The sequence below is a fragment of the Melanerpes formicivorus genome, unplaced genomic scaffold (genome assembly GCF_026170545.1).
Source record: "Melanerpes formicivorus ecotype bairdi unplaced genomic scaffold, bMelFor1.0.p_v2 SCAF_62, whole genome shotgun sequence".
NCBI lineage: Eukaryota > Metazoa > Chordata > Aves > Piciformes > Picidae > Melanerpes > Melanerpes formicivorus.
This window is the reverse complement of record NW_027142414.1, coordinates 2,072,523-2,090,682: the sequence shown is the minus strand read 5'-3', so window position 1 is coordinate 2,090,682 and position 18,160 is coordinate 2,072,523. Positions and strand designations below refer to the sequence as shown.

The 18,160-nt window shown below is 46.0% G+C and overlaps 1 protein-coding gene across 1 annotated transcript; it reads left to right on the top strand.

Moving 5' to 3' along the window:
* The first annotated feature begins 57 nt into the window (after positions 1-57).
* On the top strand, positions 58-10,632 carry SYNJ2BP (synaptojanin 2 binding protein). Its single transcript, XM_068162127.1, has 4 exons — positions 58-255; positions 4,036-4,172; positions 6,242-6,337; positions 7,787-10,632. The coding sequence occupies exons 1-4, from the start codon at positions 192-194 to the stop codon at positions 7,928-7,930; spliced, it is 441 nt and encodes a 146-aa protein (XP_068018228.1). The 5' UTR covers positions 58-191; the 3' UTR covers positions 7,931-10,632.
* The last annotated feature ends 7,528 nt before the right edge of the window (positions 10,633-18,160 follow it).

Here is an 18,160-nt window from a genome sequence, read left to right as displayed (position 1 = left end):
CCCCCAGCGAGCCGGGGACGCTGGGCTGGCGGCGCAGCCCTGTCCCCGGGCGGCGCAGCCCTGTACCCGGGCGGCGCAGCCGGCCTCGAACTACAACTCCCAGCGCTCCGCGGAGCGGCGCGGCCCTCCGGCGGCGGCCGAAGAAACGAAAGAGGCTGCCCCGGGAGCTGACTTCACCTTCAGGCCGCAGCATGAACGGCAGCGTGGCGGGCGGCTTTTCGGAGGAGCTCATCCGCCTCACCCGCAGACCTTCAGGTACGGCGGAGGCGGCCGGTCCTCGCCGGGCCCTCGGCGCCTCCCGGGACGGGGCAGCCGCGCCGAGGCCTGCGGGAAGGCCGGAGCGAGACCGGTGCGGGCGGTGGTGCGGGTTGCTGGGGGGACACGTTAGCGGACTCTGTCGTGGCGGCAGGGAGGGCCCCTACGTGGAGACGACGACGAGCACAGTGCTCCGTCCCAGGCGCTGGAGCGGCAGCCCGGAGGCTCCTGGCCCCAGCGGCCTCTCCTGCCGCGGCGTGCCCCTGGCGGATACGCTGCTGTGGGGAGAGCCCGTGACCGAGGCAGGGGGAGAGCTGTCGGGGTCAGGCTTTGTCTCGGTGGGAGCAGCGGCTGCACTACTGTCTAGGGTGGAACAAGGCGCATCTGCTTTTCCCGGGAGCTGCCATCTCCAGCGCAGCACCCGCTGCAGGTGCTTTGCCCTCAGCCGTGTTGGATACCCAAAATTCAGGGGTGTTTTGAAGAGCGTCAGGGACAGTGTACACAGGTCGTGATACTACCTGGTAGTGCCAGCTTTGCATTAATTGTTCGACGCAGCATTCAGAGAGGGAGTCGAGGTGGTAAGTGAGAGGAGTGCAGACTGGAAGTGAGAGGGAACGGGGCAGCCTGTGGGGCACATTTTTGGCTTTGCTTTCCCCACCACAGCAGCCTGTGCTCTCACGGAAGCCTGTAGACACCTGTCTGCCCTCGTGTTATTACAAGCGTTACGATGCAGTTCAAGAAGTGTGCTCTCTATCTGGAATTTTGACTGCAACTTTTTAAAGTAGGTCTGGTACTAAACATTTCTGGCAAAAGCCTGCTGAGGAGGTGAACCTATTTATAGTGGCCAAGCAATGTGTGTATGTCTCTTTCAAATTTCTTTTTCAAGTACTAGGCTGAAATTAGGCAGAAAATTCTGGTTTTATGGAAAGCTAGCTAATTTAATCAGTTCAGTTTCCAGTATTATTTAACCTCTCTTAATCCTGCTAATCATGATTATCTTAATACCTTTTTGAGGAACTTTTTGAGTTTCAGGGGAGTAAATAAGGCATATAGGGAAGGTCAGAAGTTTAGCCCAGAACCTGAGTTGAAAGCTCTGCCATTCCACTTCTGGTAGTTCGCAGACCTGGGATTTTGTGCCATGTGTTCTCTTCTTTTCTATTGGTTGTGCTGTGTCTCCTTCTATGGCTGCATGAACTGGAAAGAGGGAGCTCAAGAAATGGTGGAGGGGAGATATTTTTAGCCAGTGGAAGTTTAAGTTCTGGAAAGGAAACTTACAGAGTGGAAGTTTAAGTTCTGGAAAGGAAAGGCGCAATGAAAAGCCCTGAGAATACTTAACTCGGTCAAGCATGAAGCTGCTGCCTTTGCGTCATGAAGATCTGCTCTCATCTCATGTTGCCTCTGTTTATGAAAGCTGTGACTTTTGATTACTTTTCCAATCATAGGTGGAAAGTTGCAAAATGTATACTTTTTTTTTTTTTTGAGGTGTTTTATATATGTGAAAGAGATTCAATGTATTTTGAAACTCTGATTGCTTCTTTCTGTCTTTTTAATAAGTGTTGATTAAACCTTGCACTTCCTGTGGTATTGATTCCCCCTGTTCCCAGGCTTATGGCTTCAGGTTTGTAGATTTTTTTTGGGGTGTGTGTGTAATTTTTAGTTTTTAATTTCCATCAAAAGGTGTTACACTGTGCACAGCTCTTCCTTCTTGGAACAGATATTACTCTGGCTAGAATGTCAGTGTTTCTTCAAGCTGCTGCTGCTGCTTCCATTTTCTTCCTCATTTATCTGAAGCTGCCAGGAAGAGGAGGAAAAAAAAAAGGTGGGGCAGGGTTGCTGTTAATATTTCTTTACTTCCCAGCTGTGGATGTATACTTAAAATAACATGACTCATCCTGTACATCCTTTGATCTGTGTCTGATGTAAAGTGCTGCTTCCCAGCAGGCACAAGGTGGTTTTACTTTCATTTGCAACTCTCTCAAAGTTTCTAGTCACAGCTTTGAGAGAAAGAAAGGGAAAATAAATCAGTCAGCCTGGCTGAATGTTGGGAAAATTTGCCTTCAGCTGTTCTTGACAGTAGGTTTTGGATGACTGGCTTATATCAGAAGGAAAAAAGGGTGGTTGTTTGTTGTTGGTTTTGGGTTTGTTTGATTTTGGTTTTGGTTTGTTTGTTTTTTTCATAGTATCATAGTCAGGGTTGGAAGGGCCCACAAGGATCATCTAGTTCCAACCCCCCTGCCATGGGCAGGGACATCCCACACTACATCAGGCTGGCCAGAGCCTCATCCAGCCTGCTCTTAAACACCTCCAGGGACGGGGCCTCAACCACCTCCCTGGACAACCCATTCTAGGGCTTCACCACTCTCATGGTGAAGAACCTCCTCCTCACCTCTAGCCTGAATCTCCCCACCTCCAGCTTCATTCCATTCCCCCTAGTCCTATCACTACCTGATATCCTGAGAAGTCCCTCCCCTGCCCTCCTGTAGGCCCCCTTCAGATACTGGAAGGCCACAATTAGGTCACCTGGGAGCCTTCTCTTCTGCAGACTGAACAGCCCCAACTCCTTCAGTCTGTCCTCATAGGAGAGGTGCTCCAGCCCTCTGATCATCCTCGTGGCCCTTCTCTGGACACGTTCCAGCACCTCCATATCCCTCTTGTAATAGGGGCTCCAGAGCTGGACGCAGTACTCCAGGTGGGGTCTCACCAGAGCTATTTGCTTTGATTTTATATTTGGATTTTATTTCTTTTCCCCATTGCCTTTTTTTTTTTTATTTTTTTTTCATTGCAAACCTCTTCTTAGGGAATCTCTCCCATCCCTTGTCACTTACTGTTTACAGAGAAACCATAGCTGCCTGTGCAATGGGGAAAGTGCTGTTGCAACCTGTGGTTTTGCAGATTTGAAATGCAGTTTGTTCTTCTGGATTTCAGTGAAAAAGGAAGCCTTAATCTTTAATTGCACTTCAGTCCAGCAGGTGATTCCAGCTAGAGAACTGTAGTTGAGGCTTACTTTAAAGAGCACTATGAAACATAACAAAAATGTGAGGTGGACACCAGTTCTTTTTAATGTATGTGTATTCCTTTGCATTTAGCTTTGAATCGCTGAACTTTGTCTCTATGTCCTATCCTGTTTTAAATTCTTGAAGCAATTATACACCATTTGAAGTAGCTGCATCTAAACTCATTCTGGGAGGTTAGGGATGCCAGTTCCAGCTCCTAAGATGTGAAAGAGGAGCCCTCTGAGCTCTAGGTGCCCTTGTGCTGGTCACACACTTCCACTTGCCTCTTTCCTCATCTGTAGGCAGCATCTAATGGTCTTTGCCTTTCCTCACTCTGTTTCCCAGCTCATGAAATGCTTGTCAGGCATGACTTCATGTTGCTCAAAGGTAATGATTTACTATAGCCTCCTGTGAAACGCATAAAGCTTTCCTTTCCTTTCATGCTGTGCTGAAGAGGCGTATTCCTGCCGAGGGCTGAATCAGCATTCCAAAAATAACGACATGTCCCTCTCTTCCCCAACACCCACCTGAAAACAGCTCATGGATACTTTAAGGAATGAGGCATCTTCACCCTCAGGCATTCAGGGTCTCTCTGCTTCCAAGACAAGTTTAATGAGAAGAAGTTTTCTAGTGATGATTGGAAAAAAATGGTGCAGGTTTGTGCGCTGTGAGTTTTAGCGTGGTGGAGAAGACAGGATGATGGGACAGGTGTAGAGTTCCCAACAACAGCAAGATTGTCTGAAGCTTTGAGTATTTTCTCATCAGCTTTCTCTCTGGCTTCCCTAAGGGCTGGGCTTCAACATTGTTGGTGGGACAGATCAGCAGTACGTTCCCAATGACAGCAGCATCTATGTCAGCCGGATCAAAAAGGACGGGCCAGCTTACCTGGATGGCCGCTTACGAGAAGGAGATAAAATTTTAGCGGTAAGCCCTTTCTTCTGTCCCCCTGTGTGTTCTTGAAATGCTGTGATCAGTGATGTGATACAAGATGCAGGTTTGCCACTCCAGTCCACAGAGAGGAAGGATATGATGAATGCAATTAGATGATGCTGAACAAACTCCATGAGGGAGCTGTCCTGGTGTCCTAGGGAGAGATTTGAGCACTAGGTAGATGAGTGCCTGTAGATACGGGCCCATCTCCTCTGCCTTCTTGATTTGTCTCTTTTTGTGCTGCATTTATATTTCTTCTGTGCCTTGCCTCCCTAAGGTTTTAGGATCCATCAGACCTCTTGCTCATTATGAATTGTCACTTGCACTTATGTAAATAAAGATCTCCCACCTCTAAATTTTGAATTTTTTTTGGACTGCTAGTTTGTGATTACTGATCCTTTTGCTCAGGGGATTTTTAGGCTGTACAACTTGTAGGCCTTAAAACTCTTCATTTCAGCTTACCAGGACTAATACAGACTGCTTCTTTTAGAAAAACATTTCCAAGTGTCTGAAGTTTAGTCCTGTTGGTTCTTCAGACAGCTGGCAATCATACAAGACAATATACTTTACAGAGTGATGAATGAAGAGGTAGCCTCTCCTGGTGTGATAAGTGATCTTTTAAATACTCCTCAGTTTTATTTTATAGTTGCTTACAGTGTTCCACATGTAATGTTTATTGCTTCTGTAGAGAGCCTTGCACTAGTCAGAGCCTATTACTGATCCAGAAAATGATACTAAGTTAAATGCAGAATATTATCCTGTCTTTTCTTGACAGTTTAATATCTACATGCTTGTATTTGGGGAGTCTAAATATCAAGAGAAGGGAGGCACTGCATGTCTTATCAGGAGATACAATTAGGGGTAATGAGGACTGTGGTGGGTTGAAGGGCCAGTCCTTCCCTGCTTCCCACCAGGGCAGAAAAAATGAGACTCACACAAACGGATTGCAGAAGTGGTGGGAAGTTTAAATGGAAAAGCAGTGAATGTTTTACAGAGAACCACAAGCACAGTGACAAAAAAGATCCCAAAGCATACCCAGAAGCCTCCCAGTATTCCCTTTTTCCCACCTGAGGGTACACCCAAAACCCCCAGGGCTCTTTCTTCTCCCCGCTCCGCTGTTAGGCTAATCTCAGCTGGCCAGATCTGAGATTGCTCTTCCCCCTTCTCCTCCTGGCATTAGGCCTGGCCAGGCCCAAGAGGCCTCGACATGACTCCCCCTCCATTACCACATAGGGACCATCTCCCACGGCAGCGGTGAGGAAGAAAGAGGAAGTGTAGGACTTTGTAGGTAGATTTATAGGGAGCAGGACATTATGGGATGCAATACACAGCTTCCTGTGTCCACCCACTGGGGTGGACCCTCGGGACACCAGGGGTGTGTCTTATGTGGCCGCAGCAGGGGGGCACCCAGCCCAAACTGCTACAAGGACGTAAAAGAAAAATGGGAATGGGTATCATCAGATAGTGAATGAAGTCAAATGGGTTCTAAACCCTTCTGCCCTGAGATACTAATTTAAATGAGCAAAAATCCTGACACTTTCAAGTGGATGTCAATGTATATGCGTGTCCTTCTTGTCTTGTTTTGCTACATCAAGAAGCTTTTAAATATATGTTTACAACACTCTTTCAGACAGAGATTTCAAAAGCAAACCAGTAGAGGGAACAGTGTGGGAAAGAGACTCATAATAATCATTTTGCTGTAGCTGCTCTTTTATTTTCATTAGCAGTCAGAATTACGCCTTTGCTTTGTTTCCAGTGAGGCAATAGCATAAGAAGCTGCTACTGACACAACTGCCTTCTCATATTCTGGTTTTGCTTTTAGGTATCTTTCTTCATTACCTCTGTGTTTTTGCTGGGAGTTTCTCATGTTACCTGTCAAAATATACAAAGACATCTATAATATGAATGGATGAATATGGATCTTGCTGATTGTAGTATAATTCTCCAAATACAGACTTTTGTGAAAGAGGAAGACTTTTATCTCCTTCCTGTGTTAGCCTGCATCTTAAAACAATTAGCTTTTTGCCCTTCAGCAACTGGTTGTCCTTTTCCTTTTTTGCTAGGTCAATGGCAAAGAGTTGAAGGATTTGCGGCACAAGGATGCTGTGGAACTGTTCAGGAATGCAGGCCATGACGTGTCTCTGAGAATTCAGCACAGGGTACGTTATGTTTGGCTCAGTTTACACTGGATTCTGTGATTCATAGCTCTCTCTTTCCTGAGGCTGAAAAATTCCATGTTCAGCTACTCAGTGTGAGCTGTGCATGTAAAGATGTTGTTTGAAGTATGGCCTTCTCTAGTTGCCCAGAGCTGTAAGCATCCATGCATTACTTGTTTGTAGCAGTGTCAGTGATGAGGTGAATTTGAAGTCCCCAAGTCTTTCTGTTGGTGGAGTATGGTGTGTTTTCTCTTAGATCTCCTTTCTCAGAGCCAAAGGCTTGTCTGTGATGACAGAATCTCAAGTTCTTCAGTTTTGTTTCAAGGGCTAAAATTTTTCTGGAGACAGAACTCCTTTGTTGTTTCAGAGATCATCACTTGCGTGTGTGTTGAGATGTGCATGCAGCTCAGCATTGCAAGAAGGAGGTTGAAGTGCTGGAGTCTGTCCAGAGAAGGGCAACAAAGCTACTAAAGGAGCTAGGAGCAAGCTTTATGAGGATTGGCTGAGGGAACTGGGGTTGTTTAGACTGGATCCAAGGAGGCTGAGGGTATACCTTCTCACTCTCCCCAGTTACCTGAAAGGAGGTTGTAGTAAAGTGGGGGTAGGTCTCTTCTTCCAAGTAACAAACAATAAGACAAGAGGAAATGGCCTCAAATCGCATCATAGGATATTTCTATTGGATATTAGAAAAAATTTCTTCCCTGAAAGTGTTGTCAAGCATTGGATCAGACTGCCCAGGGAAGTAGCTGATTCACTATCTCTGGAGGTGTTTAAAAGATGTGTAGATACGGTCCAGAGGGACAGGGCATAGTGATGGACTTGGCAGTGTTGGGTTATTGCTTGGACTCAATAATCTTAAGGGTCTTTTCCAACCAAAATGGTTCTATGATTCTATGAAACATGGGCTGCTGTAATTGAAATGTACTGGCACCATTTTGGGTATAGAAAGAAAGGAATCCTTGCTCCACTGTTGTAATTTGAACACCCCTGGCTAGAATTGAAGGTGACAAAGGAAATAGCCTGAAGCATGCCGAATGGGAGAGGTGAATTGAGGTCTCTTTTCTGCTCCCTTAGTAAAAGAGGAAATCTTCTGGACCAGTGTAGAGGGCAGGTAAGGAAACCAGAGAATTTGTGATGCCCTTCACCTGGTAAAGACACCAGGAAATGGTGTGGTGAGTACTTCAAGGGATGACTGGGGGGGTGTGTGTCCCTGCTCCAGGTGTTAGGAGTCCTAGTTTACAAAAGTGGCAGAGAATCATGAGGGTGCCTGGTGATGACTGGCTACACTGCAGTAAAGCTCAGTCCATCCAGAGCTGTTCTAACCCTCCCACGTGTGGAGTGTACAGCGACCTGGGGAGATCATTTTACAGAACCACCTGGTCCTGACACAGAACTGGGGGCCTCTCCTGTGATGGGCTCTGACACAAATACTCTTTTTTTCCCCCCTTGTAGTTGCAGACACAGAATGGCCCCGTGGGTCATCAAGGCGATGGCGGAGACTCAGGTGGGCTTCGTCTGGCAGCCATTCTTGTGCCAGGCCTGGCGCTTGCTGCAGCAGCGGTCTGGATCTTGCTGAGGCATCGGCAGCGGATGTGAAGAGTTCACACTTTGGATATCACTGCGTATTTTACACAGCTGTGATGTAATTTAAAGATAGAGAATCAACGATCTTACCACAGACTGATGACAGAAAGGATCATTGCCTATCATAAAGCTGCTGCTGCTGTTTATTGATTTTGTTGCAGGGTGGATTTTTGAAGCAGAGCGGAAAAGGGGGAAGGGAGCTTGTCCATGTGTAGCGGAGGTTTTTCCACCCCCTTCTATTTTGCACCAGGAACTTTCAAGCACATTCAGTTATTCCATGTTTTAAGATGCAACTTTTGGTTAAAGGGAGTGGGGGTTGAGGTGGTTTTAAATTCAAAGACATTTACTGGAGACTTTGCCTTGTTTCCAATGAATTTTTCTGGAAATGAATGATCCCTCTCTGAGCAATGCAGAGTAAAGAAGCAATGCAGAGGGTATGTTGTTCTTTTCCGTTGAATTCGTGGTGGTTGTTGCTAAATAAATGCCTTAAGAAGAATGTATAAAATTGATTCTGTTGTTTCACAGGTAAAATCATCAGCATAGCTGCTGATTTAACAGTAACATGCATTTAACAGTTCTGGAAAGGTGGAAGGTAGCCTGCTGCTGCTAGAAAAAGACTTTGATTGTCAGAGTGACTGCTCATTCCTGGGTCAGAGTTGTAAGAGAAAGCTTTCCACAAAATGCTAGTATGCTGGAGAGAGGCAGGCAGAAAATTGAATCACAGGCATAAGCAGTGGCAAAAGATTTGGGCTCATTGAAGCTATGGAAAAGTCACTGTCTTAATAATGAAGCACCTGTCAAGTGAGTTGAAGTCTGTATCTCTCAGGTTAAACCTCTGCTTTGGGGGTTATTTTTTGCATGGGGGTTGCTTTGAATAAAGTTTTCTATAGCAGCTAACAGGTTTTCTGCAGTCAGAAAAGCTTGGGGTGACTAAAAGGGAGAAGCTGAGAGCAGGCTGGGATCATCCTGGCGATTGATTGTTTGTGAGGACTGATGTGATGTTCAGGAGACAGACTGGTGGGTGTAAGCCAGCTCAGTGAGTAAAATAAATGGGAGAGACTCTTGCTCAGGAAAGCATGTTGCTGAATTTACCTGCAGGGTCTCATTTCCTCACTGTGATTTGAATAGTTTTAAATGCCCCAGCTGATGTGAGCTCTGATGTGGGGTATGACCTGTTTTTCTTATCTCCAAGAAATCAATGTCTTCTGTTGTATTTGTAACAGGAAAAGCAAACGTGTGTTCTGCTCTGTATGATACCAAAAAAAATAATCACACATGCCATATATGTTTTTAAACAAAGAAAAATTGGTGTCTTAGTGCTTTACTTACCTCTATTATGTATTATTCTAGCAGAAGATTGCCCGTGGATTTGAAATCACTGTGGTTGCTCAGGGCTGTATTCCTGCTCACTGCTGGACATACCAATGGTACGCTGTTGTACCTGATTCCCAAATCACTATAGAGTTCCACAGCACTTAGACCACATGAAATCTTGCTTTGGCCAATGAACTGCTCCAGTGTAAAGGGAAAAGGAAACAGGAGGAATTCTGCTCCATGTTCTTAGGGGACTTGGGGAGTAGACTTGGGATTTGGTGAACGTACATTGGTGTTGGATGGCCTGGGCCAATGCATGCCTTGGTCTGCAAACCAGTTATGCCTGATAGCAGAAGGGCTTCTGTTGGGACAGGTCTTTGCTGGTGTAGCACGCACCAGATTGCTTGTCTGTGACCTGGTCTGAATGTTTGGCTGTGGTGTCCACATAGAAGACAGGTGTGCATTGAAACAGATAATTAGAAGTTGATGCCATTGCCTTGCAGCCATCAGGATAGAGATGCAGATGGTAACAAAAAGGTCTGTCTGGAGCAAACCCTATGTTAGGCCTTGCCTGAATCAAGTTTCTGTGAGAGGGAGTATATGGGCCAGGCTGGGAGAAGAGTGGGTTTGTGGAAGGGATTGGGTAGTTCTGCACATTTCCCTTTGAGGTAAGCAGAGAAGGCAAAGCCTTTGGGGTTGTTTCCTTTTGGTTTGGGGTTTTTTTGTTTATGTGTTTTCAGTTTTGTTTGTTTAGGGGGGTTTGTTTGGTGCTTTTTTTTTGTTTGTTTGTTTTACCTTTTAGCTTTGGAATTTTGGTACTGTTCAGACATGATTGCCTTCTGTTGCAGGCAGTGGTCTTGTCATAATTACTGAATAATACCACAGCATGGTATTATTCTGCCTTTTCTAGAAGTCTGAAGCTTTCACTCAGAATTTAAACGATCCAGTCTAACCTTCAGGAGCAACTTTCTGTGTCTGCTGTCTTCAAACCAGAGCCTGGGGAGTACCAAGCAATCCCTTTTCCAATCTCCAGCCACCTCTTGTCCCATTTATTGACAAAATCCTTGTGGAAAATACACCTCAGCCTCAAACTCTTCTGTGAGCTGTGGCTCATGTTACTTCCTCTCAGCAGCTGGACAGTCTCATCGAAACTTTGTGCTTTACAAGGCTTTTTTTCTTCCATGTGGTTCCTGTACCCTTGAGTTTCATCTTTATATGAAATGCTGCATGTACATTTTCTGTTGTTGCAGAGTAAGTGAATTTTTAAAAAAATCTAGTGAGGACAGCTTATAAGTGATGAGAGAAAGCTTTAGCTTTTGTTACAACTTGAATCTCAGGGTTTGGGAAAAAAAAATAAAATCACAAAGACAAATACAAAAAACATCCTAACTCTAATTTAACTTTGTTTGTTTGTTTGTTTTTTAAGAACTCATTTGCCATTAATACCCAGAATCACCAAAGTTGGAAGAGACCTCAAAGATCATCGAGTCCAACCTGTCACCACAGACCTCATGACTAAACCATGGCACCAAGTGCCACGTCCAATCCCCTCTTGAACACCTTCAGGGATGGTGACTCCACCACCTCCCTGGGCAGCACATTCCAACGGCTAACAACTCTCTGTGAAGAACTTTCTCCTCACCTTCAGCCTAAACCTCCCCTGGCGCAGCTTGAGACTGTGTCCTCTTGTTCTGGTGCTGGTTGCCTGGGAGAGGAGACCAACCCCTTCTGGCTACAACCTCCCTTAAGGTAGTTGTAGAGAGCAAGAAGGTCTCCCCTGAGCCTCCTCTTCTCCAGGCTAAACAATCCCAACTTCCTCAGCCTCTCCTCATAGGGCTTGTGCTCGAGCCTCTCCCCAGCCTCGTTGCCCTTCTCTGGACATGTTCAAGTGTCTCAGTGTCCCTTCTTAAACTGAGGGGTCCAGAACTGGACACAGTACTCAAGGTGTTGACACTCTCAAGTGTCCATGTTTCTCTCCCATTCTCATCTGTTCTCTCAACCTTAATGTGAACTTCCTGACCTGCTGAAGGCTGGGTTTTCATATTCACGGTTTAAAGACAAATGCATCCGGTTTGAACTCCTTTGTATTCTAAGCGTTTGGGTTTCTTGTAGTCTCCTGAATTCTATATGCTAATAATATGTTTAACTTAGGCATGACAGCCAGACTTGATCTGAAGATAGGAAGATGCACTGCTTCTGGCACTTTTTAATTAAACTAGAGAGGAGTGTGTGGGAGGGAGAGGTGCCTTGCTCTCGAATTACCTTTAGGTTCCAACAACTGGTTTGTTAGGTTCTTCTGTGCTAGATTAAAGAGGCCTCTAATAACTGATAGTCCCTCCCTGTGAGAAGTCTTCTGCATTGTAATTGCTTACCTCTCATTGTTTTTAGGAAGAGAAGCCAACTGAGCCCTTGAAGATTCTCAGTGTAAGATACTTTCTTGGAGCAGTTCCTGTGTCTTTGTGCACCCTTTCCTGTGTTTTGCTATTGCCCCGTGAAATGCAGACACCCCAGCTATGTGCAGTCTGAGTACTGAGCATGCCAGTGCCCTGTCCTAGGAGTTTTCTTTATCATTTTTTTATCTGTAAAAGCTGAACATGTGGGTGTTTTTTTTTTTTTTGGTGAAAGTGCAGACATGTGCAAAGCAAATTTATGCCAACTCCTAAGAGCTGGCTTTTCTTCAGTAACTTTCACAAATCTCTTAGAAGTGGTATAATACAGCCTGCCCTTCTTTGTTTGCTTTCTGAAGTGCTGTAAGGAATCTGTAAGCCACAGAATAAATACCATTGCCACATGAGAGGTGAATTCTCCTCATTCCGGTTTGTAGATCAAAAGACCCAAGTCCTTTTGCTCATAGTGTGATGCTAGAAACAAGTGTTGAGCACTTGTCTATTCTGGCTTGTATGTCCTTGTCCATACCTGATGTGACCTGCATGGTGTGCTTCAAGGTGTCTGACTTTTCCATTTTGTTGAACAGCAGCATCACCTGTGCTTGCTGACAGGCCCAGATTACTCTCTCTCTGACTTGTCTGTATCCCACTACTTTCAGCAGGACTGGTGGTGTCTTCTGTTATCTTTTCTGGTGAAAATACCAAATGGAGTTTGGTATAATGGCAACTTCCCCCATGATGATTTTTCATTAGCTGTCGCTGTCTCCTGATAATTGGATTCTTTGTCTGTTAAACAGATATATTTTGATAGTGCATAGCATTGATTTTCCTAAACATATGGATATCAGCATGCTGCATGATACTAAGCAGATTACATCTGAGTGGTCAGGAAATTTTATCTGTTCACTTACTGGCAGGAGCTGATACAAGGGTAATAATCCATTCAGGTAAGCTTTAGAAGCCAGTCTTCCTCCCATCCTCTTTTCTAACTTACTGGTGTGGGTTTTGCCTATGAAAGCCACTTTCCTGTACTTGGGTGGAAGGAAAGAGCATGTCAGTTACTAATGTGACAGTATACCACAGATGGGGGCCCAAGGGAAGGGTTACATGGAGAAGACTGAAGAAGGGCCTTAACTATACCCTTGTCCTCAGGATTCTTCCTCATGACTGGCTTTCAGCAGACTCATGCTGCAACTATCCTATGTGTCTTCTGTGGAGCTCTGTTCTGTTTCTCCCCGTGTGCAACTGAGGGAGGACTCCAGGCCTTTCAAAGCTCCCTTGAAATCCCCATACAATGAGAACATACACTGGTTTAAATGAAGAGCAATGTTGTGCAGACTCAAAATGGATTTCCTTGTCAAATCTAAAAGCTTTTGTCCATGTTGCTGCAGCTGTAAGTGAACAAAGGCAAACTCCAGCATAGAGTGTGCTGTATATCTCTGACCTGGCTGCCAAAACCCACCAAACCAACCTTCCTAGGTTGGCACTCTTAGTAAGGAAGAGTAACTGCACTAAGTGTGCAGGGTAATTTGAATATTCAAAGTGGCATGTGAATGATTTGAGATCATTCACCATGCTTTCATGCTTGTGTTTGTGTCCGAGTCTTCTAGCTGTGTTTCCCTGTGGTAAGGTTCTCTTCCCTCTCATTCCTGTTCACCACTCAGCAGCCTAGTGTTTGTGCCTGGCTTGCATTTTTTTTTTTTGCTGTGACACAGAAGCAACTGTCACAAAAATTCTGCTTTTTCTCTGTGTCAGCAGGTGCTGATACTTGTTAATGCATTTGTGTCCCCTCAGCTGCTCAGAACTAGCTGTCAGACTTGGTGTTACTCCTTTCCTATTCCCTTTGGAAATGGATGCTACCACTTAGTTCTGTGACTGCCCTCATTCTGGCCTATTTGTAATGTGTTGGAGCAGATCACCTCCGAGGTAGTGGGGACTGTGCAGTTCAAGCAGTAAGGAACTCTAATCAGCTCTGAAATGAGCCCAGAGAAGCCCTAAGAACTTCAGTGTGTGGTTATATGGACACCAGAAGCTCTTGCTGAGTTATCAGTATTTCAAGCAGGATAGTCCAGGTCTCTACAGCGGTAAGGGCTGGATTTCAGTTTTGTGGATGCCTCTGAAGACCTCTGTTGATGTCATGCCAACCCCTAGCTCCCTTTTGCCCTTACAATGTGTCTGTCTCACCTTTCCAAGTGGCTGATTGTGGTGATTCTGAGAGAAAAGATGTTTCCAGCTGTTAGGCTGTGGCAGTCCAACTTGGACCTGTACCCTGTTTCCTGGTGTGGGATGGGTGGGCAGCATAGGTAGATCTTAGGGGTCACCAGCCAGATGACTATGTACCCACAACTTGGGAGCATGCAGCAGAAGCACACTTTATGCTAAGTGTGTCAGAGTATTTCTAGAATAGGGAGAAAAAGAGAAAGTTTAGCAAAGGCAAGCAGAGTTTTATAAAGACACCTGTACTTGTGCATGAGAGCAGGGTTGTCTGCATGTCTGTGGGAGAAACTTAACAGGCATGAGAAGAGAAGGGCTGAAGAAAACCTGTTTGTTCTTATTCCTAGTGTGTGAGGGAAGCATGCTCCTAAAGAACAGGAAATGAGGCTGAAATGAAATGACAGCTGAACCTGGTTCACTAGGACTGCTTGGGTTGGGGTGGGGAGGAGGGCAGGGAACACAGCTGCGGTTGGCTGGTTTAAATGCAGTGTTTTCAGGGAATGGAGAACTAGCAGAGTAAGGTTTAAGGCATGCTGGTTTTTCCTCTTTGACGCAGCCACCTGCCTCAGCTGCTTTAGTCTAATTAGTAATAAGCACTTGATGAACCATTAGAGCTACTCTGGATGCTAATAACATTCATGCAAATAGATTAGAAACTCAGTTTCCCTGAATCACTTAAAATTTAGAGTTCCTAGATAGTTTTCAAGGTAGATTGGTGACATTAGCTGAAGGACATCAAGCAGTGAAATGGGAAGTAGTCTAAGCTGGGTGGTTCTGTGGTTATTCAACATTCGTAACATTAGTGCAGGAAAATGCTTGGGTTCTTCACAGTGCTTTTTAAATCTATAATGACTGAGATCCTAGCAGTCTGGTGTGAAAAGTTGTTAGGATAGAGATTCCCAGGTGGAACTGGAGAATGCATGGAAGAAATTACTTGCTTAACTGGTGACATATTTGCTGTCTTGCTTAAGCAGCAGGGTTGCATAGGAGCCCAAATGCAACACGTGAACTGGTGGGTGCACAGTTACCCCAAAAGGTCTTTGGCATTCATTGCTCCTCAGAATGTTTTACTAAACTTCTAGATCACTGACACAATAGCACATGCAAGGAAAGGAGATAAAAGAGTTGTAACATTTAGGGCTTCTTTCGGTTCCTTATTTCTAAGTATAGTAAGTATCATACAAAGTTTAGAAATAGAGTTTAGACATTTATTTTCAAAAGGTGAGTGGTGAACCATGACTGCGTGGATTATTTTTCCCCTTCTTCTTTCTTTGTGTAAATAATACTCTTCAGAAGGGTTTCCAGTGAATTTAGAGAAGACTTTATTGATTGGATCTAGATGATCCTGGAGGTCCCTTCCAACCCTAACAGTTCTATGATTCTATGATTATGCAGCTCTGTTTACACTCCTCCACAGACTGTTAGCAGCTGATGCACAAAAAGGCATACTGGTCATGCACTCTAAAGGCAGAAATAATACCTTTGGCTATGAAGTGCTCTTGTAGAAGGGCCGTGTTCTTGGCTTGGCCATGTGGGGGTTGTGTAGGAATAGGAAGCAGAAATAAGGTAGGAAGTAAGGCCAGAAAAGATGCAGAGGCCTTGCAGAAGCAAGGTGGATATCAGCAGAATGCAAGGCCAGAGATGTGGTCTGCATGGCACAGCAGTTTACCACTGCTGGGAGCTTCCTTGCAGAAACCAAGCTGCTCAGCCTCTTCATCCAAATTCCTGCAGCACTGTGGGACTTCAGAGTCCCATCTGAGTTTGTCACATGCCACATGGCAAAATTGCAGCAGGAATGGCACAAAACCCCTTTTTGTGTGCCAGCCTGGCATTTGGAGATTACAGTTCTGCAAAGAAATTGCAGTCTTGAGACTTGTTTGTTAAATTACCTCCCCCCCCTAGCCAGCAGCAGTACCAGTTTTGCCAGTTAACTATAAAGCACTGAGGAAGTGTTGTGTAGGTATTGTCAAGGTATCTGATCAAACTGTTAACTTTCTTCTAATGGTAGTTACAAGGGAGTGTTTGAATCTGTACTGAAATTATACAGCAGGGTGTTTTATGGGCTCCACAGCATTTTGCTCAGAGGCTGAAACAGGACTTCAGATGTTCCTGTGTGAATATTTAGACACACTGGGATGAGGAGGAAAAAGCCTTCCCTATTCTATAGTCAAGTTCTCCCTGCTTGGCAAGCTTTAATTAATCTTCCCTTGAGCTTCTGGTATGTCCCATTTTGGCTGCTGAATTTGTAGTGTGGAGGATGTAAGAGCATTGAACAGCTGAATGTGGTTCTGAAGCTGTGGTATGAAGCAGGGGAATAAAACCAAGCACAATGCAGCACACGGACTTCTGTGGTTAAAAACAAACAAAAGAAGGGCAGTCTAAATGCTCCTTCAGGGAAACCACTTTGCTACTGCCCTCTCTGAGTGCTGTTTTAAATGCCAGCATCAGAACATACGTGCTGTTGCTCAAGGTGAACACCACAGTATGGAGGTGGTTGCATGTGAAAGGCCCTGATTATAAAAGATTGTCTGCAGAGGGGGAAGGGTTTAGATAACCCTGAGGACTTGTCATGAGCCTGCTGGCAGGTGGCATCTCTGCCTTGATGTCCTGGTGAGGTCTCTGCCTTGATGTCTGGTGAGGTCCCAGATGACTGGAAACTGGCCAACGTGGTCCCCATCCACAAGAAGGGTCGGATGGAGGAACCTGGAAACTACAGGCCAGTCAGCCTGACCTCAGTGCCAGGGAAAGTGATGGAGCAGATTATCCTGGCAGCAATAACTGCGCACCTGAAGGATGGCCAAGGGCTCAGGTCCAGCCAACATGGATTCAGGAAGGGCAGATCCTGCCTCTCCAACCTGATCTCTTTCTATGATCAGGTGACCCGCCTGGTGGATGTGGGGAGGCCTGTGGATGTGGTCTACCTAGACTTCAGCAAGGCCTTTGACACCGTCCCCCACAGCAAACTGCTGACTAAGCTGTCAGCCTGTGGATTGGACCACTACACTCTGTGCTGGGTTAGGAACTGGCTGGAGGGCCGGGCCCAGAGAGTGGTCGTGAACGGTGCCGCATCCAGCTGGAGGCCAGTCACCAGTGGTGTCCCCCAGGGATCAGTGCTGGGCCCTGTCCTCTTCAACATATTCGTTGATGATCTGGATGAAGGGGTAGAGTCAGTCATCAGCAAGTTTGCAGATGACACAAAGTTAGGGGCAGATGTTAGTCAATTAGAGGGTAGAAAGGCTCTGCAGAGGGACCTCGACCGACTGGAAAGATGGGCAGAGTCCAATGGGATGGCTTTCAACAAGTCCAAGTGCCGAGTGCTGCACTTTGGCTATGGCAATCCCATGCAGAGCTATAGGCTGGGGTCGGAGTGGCTGGAGAGCTCCCAGACAGAGAGGGACCTGGGGGTGCTGATCGACAGCCACCTGAATATGAGCCAGCAGTGTGCTCAGGTGGCCAGGAGGGCCAATAGCATTCTGGCCTGCATTAGGAATAGTGTGGCCAGCAGGAGCAGGGAGGTCATAGTGCCCCTGTACTCTGCTCTGGTTAGGCCGCACCTTGAGTACTGTGTCCAGTTCTGGGCTCCTCAGTTTAAGAAGGACATTGAGACACTTGAGCGTGTCCAGAGAAGGGCAACAAGGCTGGTGAGAGGCCTTGAACACAAGCCCTATGAGGAGAGGCTGAGGGAGCTGGGATTGTTTAGCCTGGAGAAGAGGAGGCTCAGGGGTGACCTCATTGCCCTCTACAACTACCTGAAGGGTGGTTGTAGCCAGGAGGGAGTTGGCCTCTTCTCCCAGGCAACCAGCACCAGAACAAGGGGACACAGTCTCAAGCTGCGCCAGGGGAGGTTCAGACTCGAGGTGAGGAGGAAGTTCTTCACCGAGCGAGTCATTCGGCATTGGAATGGGTTGCCCAGGGAGGTGGTTGAGTCATCGACCCTGGAGACGTTCAAGGGGAGATTGGACGTGGCACTTGGTGCCATGGTCTAGTCATGGGGTCTGCGGTGTCAGGTTGGACTCGATGATCCTCGAGGTCCTTTCCAACCTAAGTGATACTGTGATACTGTGATACTGTCCTGATGAATCATGAGCCCACCAAGCTAGAAAGAGCTCACCTTGGTGTGTCCAGTCAAGATCAAGATCACAGTTTGCATCTACTTTAGAAACTTTTGGAGATAAATCTGACTGATGGTTGTGTTGATGTTCCTCATTAGCTTTGCTCTTAGGAACGTTAGCATCAATGTGTCTCACCTTCACTGGAATTCTCTTAGTATGAGCAGCAATGTCCTGCCACAGATCTGCTGCCCAAATAGGCTTTCCTTTCCTCTGTC

What these genes read in the sequence shown, in the direction of transcription:
- SYNJ2BP (XM_068162127.1), top strand. Translation starts at nt 192, where the DNA reads ATGAACGGCAGCGTGGCGGGCGGCTTTTCGGAGGAGCTCATCCGCCTC. An exon ending in CCTCACCCGCAGACCTTCAG is followed by an intron (nt 256 to 4,035) that starts GTACGGCGGAGG and finishes GGCTTCCCTAAG; the next exon opens with GGCTGGGCTTCAACATTGTT. An exon ending in AAGGAGATAAAATTTTAGCG is followed by an intron (nt 4,173 to 6,241) that starts GTAAGCCCTTTC and finishes CTTTTTTGCTAG; the next exon opens with GTCAATGGCAAAGAGTTGAA.